Source organism: Anopheles coustani, chromosome 3, assembly GCF_943734705.1.
Source record: "Anopheles coustani chromosome 3, idAnoCousDA_361_x.2, whole genome shotgun sequence".
Taxonomy (NCBI): Eukaryota; Metazoa; Arthropoda; class Insecta; order Diptera; family Culicidae; genus Anopheles; species Anopheles coustani.
Genome location: NC_071288.1, coordinates 1039583 through 1048962, shown reverse-complemented (window position 1 = coordinate 1048962; position 9380 = coordinate 1039583). Strand labels below are relative to the sequence as shown.

The 9380-nt window shown below is 50.2% G+C and overlaps 1 protein-coding gene across 1 annotated transcript; it reads left to right on the top strand.

The window, feature by feature from the left end:
• Positions 1-3229: 3229 nt before the first annotated feature.
• On the top strand, positions 3230-5149 carry LOC131260032 (solute carrier family 22 member 3-like). The gene is made up of 4 exons (XM_058261685.1): positions 3230-3405; positions 3485-3734; positions 3800-4703; positions 4770-5149. Exons 1-4 carry the CDS (start codon positions 3230-3232, stop codon positions 5147-5149), a joined length of 1710 nt encoding a protein of 569 aa, XP_058117668.1.
• Positions 5150-9380: the final 4231 nt, after the last annotated feature.

Below are 9380 nucleotides of genomic sequence, written 5' to 3'. Positions count from 1 at the left end.
AATCATACGTTCATCTCATCCGGAACGCTATCGGCCGGCTGGTTGACGGAAAAGTTTAACCAGGCGCACCCGTCGTCGGCGTTCCGTCGTCATCTGGCCGGTTTTTCCACGGATGAAAATTTGCGACTATAAACAGCCGACCTTATTCCCGGAAGGTGCGTCGTCGTTCAAGTCCCCTCTCTCCCTCTCTCTCTCCCTCTCTCTCTCTCTCTCGTTATTTTTTGCAACAATTATTCAAACGCCCTGCAAATGCTTTTATTTATTTTCCACCCCTAACCCGGACCCTTTTGCCGGAAGGCGAAAACGGGGTCTCGCTTTTGTTTGGATTTCGTATGGTAAAGTTTTTCCAAACCTCCCTAATTGAAATTGCCCGGCGGAGCGTGACGTGCGGAAAAGATGGAGCGAATGGTTGCGTGAAATCCTTCACTTGACGAAGCACTTGTCGAACTCTCGAGCAGCTCCCAAAACGGTGTTGAGTTATGTTGTTTTTTCCGCCGGCAGAGGTGGTATTCTTTCTTTTCCCATGACCAAAAAACGTATTTTCTCTCGATTCCTTACATCTTTTGGTACGAGGGGTAGCAACAATGTCGTTTCATGCGCCCGTCGTAAGAAAGTATCCTTAGAAAGTAAACCGATGTGTAATGGTAGACGCTCGAAGAAGGAGCGGAAAAAAATGCAGAGGAAATGTACCATAGGGACCGAACCAGTCGACAGCTAAAACAACATCGTTCAACATGCATCATGAAATCAGCGATTCGTCGCCATGTCGTAGCAACGCCATGGCGAAGTAATAGGACACCGATGGAGGGCCCTTCCCCGTTCGCCCGTCGACATTTCTCCTCAAGGACTCGCGTAATCGGACGCGTTTCTACGCTTCTCTGCATTTGCATAATGATTATTTTACACTTCTCCCCGTGACACGGTTTCTGCGACGTCGAACCGCGAGCTTATGCACTCCCAGGACGTAAACGAAAATAAATAAATGAAAATATAAAAGGAACCGTAGAAACCAAGCGCGTGAAAACAAGAAAGTAATACTGTCGTGGGCGCTCCATCGAATGACGGTTGTATCCCGCGGGCCGCAAGTTCGCTCCCACAGGTTGTTTTCCATGCCGAGTTTTTTCCCCCCAGGATCCCGGGATTCGATTCAGGACAAATTCAACAAGCCATAAAGAAACCCATTATCCGTTCGCTTCGTCCTTCGCCACACCAATGGATTCAATAATTGCTTGACGTCAGCTCGGTCGGTGGCTGCGCATTTTCACACCACGGACCCCGCGAGAAGGCCATCGTACTCCGGCGGTCAACGCCAACCGGGGGTGGGTGATGTTTTATTATTATTATTTTGTGTGTGTGTGTGTGTGTGTGTGTGTGTGTGTGTGTGTGTGTACCTTGCAGCGCCACCATTGCTTCATTGGAATCTGGTTGAGTGGTGACAAAAATAAAGGTTTGTTTAAATTTCGCTCCCATCACGCCTGGAAAACCCCGGCATCGTGGCGTGAAGTAATTGAACAATTCGATTAAGTGGTTACACGTGTGCGGTAGAATCGGTTTGGCTGGTCTTTGTAGCAAACGGCTTCAGAGTGCTTGCCTTTGTTCGGGCGACTAAGGACACTTAATGTTACCAGCAGACAGCCCCACTCGAGGGGGCAATTTTTTTTGCGGTTTTTCACCCCCACCACACAGTGGTGACGACGAGTTCGATTACGCACCTTTTGCTGCTTCATGCGACATTGATGCTGCTAACCAGAGCACGTCACCTTGGTAGACATAAATTCACACTTTTATGCTGCGTCCAGCCCACACGGAATGCCTCGGATGGTTTAAGGGTAAGGGCCAGGCGCAGGGGGGGGGGGGGGGGGGGGTTCCGGATGGCAGCGAGTGGATTTATCTAACATCGCCAATACGGATGACCCCCGTTACCTGGGAGCTGGGATGGATGGAAAACATGAAATGTCACTGCAGGGCCACTCATCGGGTGTTCGAGAGGGAGGGATGCGATGGGACAAGGCAGCACCCCGGTCGTGTGTGATAGAAAAGTGGAAAATCGTGCCTGGCTTACCAAATTCGTCCCGAAAGCCGTCACGAAAAGACGCCTGGAGCGAGCGTCTCGAACGAAAAAAAAAAAAAAACCCCCCTGGTAGGCACGTCCTTGGGAGGGAAGGACAGACCGAACCGCAAAAAAATTGAGCAGAAAAATGGACAATGAAAGAACGGAGTGGGCAAGGAATGTCCATTTCTTTCGTTCCACATGACAGGAGATTCGGCCGAATAGGGCTTTGAGCAGGATGTAGGCGCGAATGAAAGCTTGTTCCTACGAAACGGGAGCTCGTGGCTTGAAAGCAGAGTGATTTATTTCCTCCAAGACTAACGGAGCGGCGGGTCGGGAGAAGTGGTTCGTTTGAGTCAGCGCGGTTAAGGATTCTCACCATTGATAAAAACCTTTCGTTTGTAGTGATGCTTTCCTTTGGTTTAGTTCTAAAAATATGGAACAAACGGCAACTTGAAATTTGACCATTGAAATGGTGGATAAATTCTGACAAATGACAAGCATCCTAGTAGCCATGCAAATTCGAACCATGTACGAGTGCCATAGTAGGAAGTGAATTTGAACAGCTGTATCAATTTGAACGAATCATCTATTGCCCGTAGCCATTCATGGACCACCGCTATCTCCAAATCCATCGTACATTGTCAGTGTCCCCAAGTGCAATATTACATGAATGAAGAGCGAGCGAATGATAGCGCAGATAAACTTATCTTCCGTGAAGCGCCGGCCGGCCGCGGACTTTGCACGACAAAGAAACCCGTCCCAACGTGGGGCCATAAATATGGCCCTTGCTTAGCAGAGCAAACGAAGAAACCGGGCCGGCGCGGGATGAATGACGGCCGTTCAGACTTTTCTTTGAGCCGCCCAGACTTAGGCGAGATAGTTGCCGATGACCGTACACATTGTTTGTGCACGTTGGTCTGTGTGTGTGTGTGTGTGTTCGTGCGAAGGTTGGCGGCCGCGCGGGTGCGTTGGCGCGCGCGATCGTTGTAACAAACAGCTGATAAGTCGATGGTGTGTCCGGAATTAAACCACGCGGCCATGGCGCACAAACACGATGCGTGTGTGTTTGCGTGTGTCGCACGAGCGGGATTTATCAGGTGTTGCCGCCGAGAAGAGCTGCCGAGCACGCGATTGGTGCTAGTTAGTGGCGAACGCTCGCCCGTCCCGGGTCGCAAGATGTCAAAGTCAGCCGAGGCGGGTTCGCGCGGCATCGAACTTGAAGATCTGCTCGCCGAGACGGGCCAATTCGGTCGGTTCCAGCTGTGGCAGTGTACCCTGCTGTTGCTTCCTGTTATTTTCACCGCCTTCTCGAACCTGTGCTACGTGTTTACCGCCGGAGATGTGCACTATCGGTGAGAAATCGACTCCGGAACCCATCTCCGAGGACATCTAAGATCATATGCACTACCTCCCCCGTCTCGTCTCTCACAGCTGCTACGTTCCGGAGTGCGACACGGGTTCGGAAGTGATTCCTTTCGCCCCTGACTGGCTGCGGGATGCGGTACCATACGGTGCCAGTTCTAAGTTGCCGGCAAAATGCGACCGTTATCAGCCCTTACCAGGGAACGGCACGGATGAGACGGCATTGGCTTGCGACGCGAGCCGATTCAACCGGAGTGCCGTCGAGCGATGCTCGTCGTTCGTGTTTGAGGATCCCACCGAGAGGACGGTCGTGAATGAGGTGACAAAAGGTAAATCGAGAGTCGCCGATGGGACCCGAATCAATCCCCGGTTTTCCCGTTTCAGTTCAACCTGACCTGCGACGATAACCGGTGGAAAGTGACACTGGTCGGCACGATCCACAGCGTGGGCCAGTTTGTGTCCCTCGCAATGACGGGTCTCATATCCGATCGGTTCGGGCGTCGCTGGACTTTGCTGCTGGGCGTTGGTTTGGGAGCGGTTCTCGCAATCGTCCGCTCCTTTACCAACAGCTATCGCTCGTTCCTGATGCTCGAATTTTTGGAGGCGATGTTCGGTTCGACCAGCTACACGACCGCGTTTATCCTCATCCTGGAGCTGGTCGAACCGAGGCGTCGTGTCGTCGTGAAGAGTGTAATTCTAGTCGCATACGCTTTGGCCGAGTCCGTGCTCGGGCTGTTGGCGATGCAGTTTCGCAACTGGCGCACGCTCTCCTTAGTCCTGTTTGTCCCTGGCGTCGTTTCGATACCTCTACTGTTCACCACCGTCGAGAGTGTCCGGTGGTTGGTAACGAAAGATCGACAAGCGACCGCCGTTCGCATCCTGCAGCGAGTGGCTAGGGTAAACGGACGTCCTCCGATTTCCCAGGACACGCTGGACGACTTTTGCCTCCACCAGAAGGCAAAACTGGAAAGCGAACAACACTCCGGTGGCAAGCGGTCGTTCGTGAAGCTGCTCCTACAAACATGCCAAAACCGCCATCTGCTGCTGCGGATCGCGAATTGTTCTTTCTGCTGGTTCACGAACGCCATGGTGTACTACGGGCTGACGCTCAACTCGGTCACGCTGGCCGGTGATAAGTATAGCAACTTTATCTTCATTACCCTTGCCGAGATTCCACCCTCGCTGGCCATCAACTGCATCCTGAGCCGGTTCGGGCGTCGGAAAACGCAATGCGGCTCACTCATTCTGTCCGGTGTGTTTTGTCTCCTGGCCCTCACCGCCCTCAAAGGTAGGTACCTTACCCTCGGGGACCCTCTGACTGACCATGATAACACGCTTACCGAATCGTTCGCAGACATCACCTGGCTTAACGTGAGCCTTTTCCTGATGAGCAAAATGGCCATCTCGCTGTCGTTTTCCACGCTCTACATCTACACCGCCGAAATCTTCCCCACCAACCTGCGCCAGAGCTTCATCTCGTTCTGCTCAATGGTGGGCCGGTTCGGTTCGATGCTCGCCCCCCAGATGCCACTGCTGCAGGCCCTCTGGGCCCCACTGCCGATGGTCCTGTTCGGCTCGGTAGCCGTCCTGTCGGGAGTGCTGGTGCTGGACTTCCCCGAGACGACCGACGCCACCCTGCCCAACACCATCGAGGAAGCGGTCGAGCTCCGCAGCCCGACGACCAAGCAGGCACCAGTGGAGCCCGAAAAGGGATCCTACTCCGCCCCTGGATGATTGTGATAATTGTGTGACTCACCTGGAAAAGTAAAAATAAAAAAAAAAACAATAAAGGACTTGAAACATGGGTCCGCGAGTGCCGCGGGTGTCCGATTGCACACCACCATCCCCCCCATTATCGTGCTCGCGCTCAACGAGCGATTTTCCGGCGCCCAAATTGCTCCATTAATGCAGATAACGCCGACTCTCTGGGCTGTAGATTTGTGAATGTGGGATGTACAATTGAGAAAATCAAGCCCAAAAGCTGCCCCGAATTCCCGGTTTGTAACGGCAAACTTAATCGCTGCACATTCGGCGCTTGGAAAATCTAATTTTTCTAATTGAATCCTGCACACCGAGAGCATGGGGCGAGCTTTGGGTGGTGGGATTTTTCCTGGCATCACCCACTTTTTGTTTTTTATTCGCCTTTTTTGCTTTCGATTCCGCAACTGACGCAGCCAACAATTGAGCCTTCGAGGCCTACACAGGTCGGGTGGAAAATTCATTCCAACTGTGGCGAAGTTTAATGTGCAATTCTGCACCAAATCTGCTGTCACACCGAGGGAAAAACAGAGTCATCTGGTTAGTGACAAAATCGCTTAGCTGGTAGACACAATCAACGGGCCAACGAACAGTGTCCTAAAGGGATGGGCGTAATTTTTAGCTAACTGACAGTCTTCCGGTCGCTGACGCGCTGGCTTCGGTTGTTCTCGGCTGGATGTTTAGTTTTTTTGTTGCCGTTAGTTTCCGCCACCCCACCAAGAGAAAAGCGGTACGGGCGGCTGCTTTATTTTTCCCGCTTTCCCGATCGGACCAATTTGATCTGCCTGCTGGAGGAATTCGGTCAAATTTGGGTCACAACACTTTTCGGACTGATCGGTCCCAGATCTCCACTTATGCTCTTTCAACACCACTCCCGTCCCGTGAGCCTTCGGGAGTTTGGCGAGTGCTGGCCTGAAAAATGAAATTATTTCCCGAGGGTAGTCGGAAAATCGAACACAAAAAAAAATAATCAAAATCCATTCCGACTAGATCTGTTAGCAAAACCGTTCGTGCTTGACGCCAGCAGCGGTTTGTTGGATCGAAGAACGTCGTTCTGATTTTGTCGCTTTCCGTTCCCTCTCTCTTTCTCCCTTTTTCTCTTTCTCACTTTCTCTCCCATTCTCTCTCTCTCTCAGTGTTCCTTCTAATTTTACCAACATTTAAAGTCCAACCAAACACATTGAAAAGTATCAGTTTTGGGATCGGCTTTAGTTGAAGCGTTGAGTAAGACGTTGACGGAGGCGAATGGCTAAAGCATTTTTTGTTGAACACGAAAAAAGGGTTTTCCATGTTTTGTCCTTTAGGGAATTTTGGAAACTGTTGCAAATCACTTCAACACAAAACTCCGCCAAACTGAAGAAAATTTGGTTCCATCATATCTATTCTACTGAATGCTCTATCCGATCTCGTTTTTTTTTCTGCGAATCTCAACAAACGCCATTGCTTTTCACTGGAAGAAGGCAGATTTCTTTTCTTCTTTCTGCCCGTGTTTTTTTTTCATTCTCAGCCATTCGAGCTTGACAAAAGCCAGAAGTGGAACCCCAAAAGAGTGGGAGAAGATTTTCCAACCAAACGCAAGAAGGAGCGGGAGGCCGCGGTAAACGAAAACAAAACGAAGGAAAAACTGATTTATTGCTCTGGGACTTAAGAGACCATTCGGCTTAACGATTTAAGCACAATGGCTTTTGAGGGCTCAGGGCGAAGAATGTATGGAATGGAATTAGAATGGACATTAAAAATAATGCCTGAGTGCGGAAAGAACGCTGGGAAACAACATCCCCCGGCAGTTTGTCACCGGATTATTAGTTTTTCGAGCATTTTCTTAAATTGTTCGTAAACTGCTGATCGATGTGACCGGTCAAGGGGGGCTACAGGAATTTTCAATCAGTCTTCATCGTTTCCGTAGCGCGAGAAAAACGCCCTCGGTGGTGTTCGACATACGATTGCATTGACAGTTCATTAGTCAGAAGCCCATCGGTGAATTACTTTCCGGTGGGCTTTTTTTTTGTTTTGTTTTTCATCCAGCTCTGAATTGAACCGACCTGCAAATACACCACACCTAGGCAGCCCGCTTCCGGAAATTGACGTACAGCGAAATGTCCGTTATGGCAGCTGAAACGGAACCAAAAAAGAACCCACTCTTGGAACGAACTCGAACGATTAGTACGAACGCGAAATGGGAAGCGTCCACGGGCGTTTAGATGCATGGATGGGAAAGAAGCACTAGTGGAGTGGCATTCCGAGGTAGCCAACCGTGAAACAACTGACCGGGGCGTTGCTTCATATCCTGTCCGCTGCAAAATGCGCCCCTGTGAAACTCTGAGTGGAGTTTCGCAGCGCGCCTTCTGCTTTTGTTTGTCAAACAGTTGTGTTCGAGAACAACACCGAATTGAAAACTCAGCCATTGGCAAACGGTGCCCGGCTGTGCCGGTCCCGCCGCCCGCTTATCCCGGCCGCTTTCCCGGCCATTTCCTGTCGAACACAGCGGTCCTTCGGTCGGCAGCAACTCTTGGACCATTCGCACCAAAAAGGAGCGAGCCGAATAAATATAGGTAGCAACCGATTTTATGGCAAGTAAAAACAAAGCCCGCCTGCTGACCGACATCGCCCGGCCCGACCCAAAAAGCCGGTGCGGGCTTCATCGATGGAGCAGAGGTCACGGCGCCTACGAAGCTACACGCGCTCGGGAAGCTAACGTGAATAATACAACGGTTGGGAAAGCGCTCGCGAATAATAACAATAACATCCGAGGCCGCGGAAAACAGCGACCAAACCAAATAATCAGATATTTCACGGCGGAAGCTCTTTCTTTTCGCTTCAACACTAAGGGCTGGTGTGGGAGGCCGGGAAGGACAAACGGTTCAGGACGGTCTCCATCATCCACCTGAAATAGTTGCGGCTTTATGATGGCGCTCGTGCACCTAGGTACAACGGTTTATTACCGATGTTTTGGTCTATGCTGGATGAACACTTTCCTAGAGCGAGATATAGGTTCGCTTTTGTGCAAATATAAAGGGGACTTAAACAGGTCACGAATAGCTGTTATTTTTATTGAGATACATATTTTTTCCAAGCTGATTACTTTTGCAATATTCTTTTTTAGTCTAAAGTATGGCTTCTTGTGATAGGAAATGACTCCGGCCGAAAGGTCTATTTCTGGTGCAATGAAAAATTGTGGGATCCAGCTCGCAGTGGCGCACATTAGCCATCCGCTCGCCAACGTAGTTGTTATTAATGATCTGCTTTTTTTAGCCGAGGCTGGCGAGACGGGTCGCACGTGCGCACCTGGTGTATCCCTTTCCGGTCAGCTAACATCAACATTCGGGGATTCCTGGGAGCTTTATTTGATTAAGATATTTGACCGACTCGTCCGGTTTAACGAAGGTAACGAAGTGCCCACGCGGGTTCAGTCCGGGTCCCTTTTGCCGAGCCCAAAAACCCCCCGGTGATGAAGCAGAGTCCGTCAGAGAGGAGAGGTGGACAGCCTGTACTGTGGTTTCGGTCGAAAATCGTCTGTCTGGGGTTTGGGACACCTATACGACGAAACTTGTACCATTTGGAGCCTGTCCCTTCACGCGTCCTAACGAAGGACAAGTTTTGCATGACAAAAGTAAGCAAGTTTATTATTGAAAGTGTTTAGTTTGGAGGAACACTTAAAAAATTCTTATGTCATCAACATAGAATGGAAGTACATAGAGATATAATCAGTGCTAGTAAAACCAATATGAGTTGCGAATGGGCAAAAGAAAATGTGTTATTGTATAGAACTCAATACCTCATTGATTGCGAATCGCCATCACTGCCGCTGAAACTCGATTCACTCCAAAAAGACATGTTTCTTAAAGTCTCTTAAAGCGACCGGATGAAGCGAAACCTAATTATTAACCTTCTCACTTTTAGCTACATCCGCTCAACTGAAGCGATAAAGCAACCATCTGGCGTAGTAGACTCCCATCCCGGCGTGGACAGTGTGCTTCGGTGATGCTTATCGCACAGTATGGCTTACAGTGGCGTTAAGTATACACTCGAAGGACGTGATTCCGAATCCGCCAACCGGGCGTAGGCAGCATTCGGCCTCGGTCAGACTCACTTCCTCTTCCGTGGAACCTATTATAACCGGTTCGGCGTAATCCTTTTTTCCTATTTCTAGTAATTCAGTTTCGCTCGAGGCTCTTTTAAATGCGGGTGAGGTTTTCCGAGCTGTATC

Bases quoted from the DNA above. Each gene is read 5' to 3' on its own strand.
- LOC131260032 (XM_058261685.1), top strand. From the start codon at position 3,230: ATGTCAAAGTCAGCCGAGGCGGGTTCGCGCGGCATCGAACTTGAAGAT. The intron at 3,406-3,484 runs GTGAGAAATCGA...CGTCTCTCACAG, and splicing joins GCCGGAGATGTGCACTATCG to CTGCTACGTTCCGGAGTGCG. The intron at 3,735-3,799 runs GTGACAAAAGGT...TTCCCGTTTCAG, and splicing joins AGAGGACGGTCGTGAATGAG to TTCAACCTGACCTGCGACGA.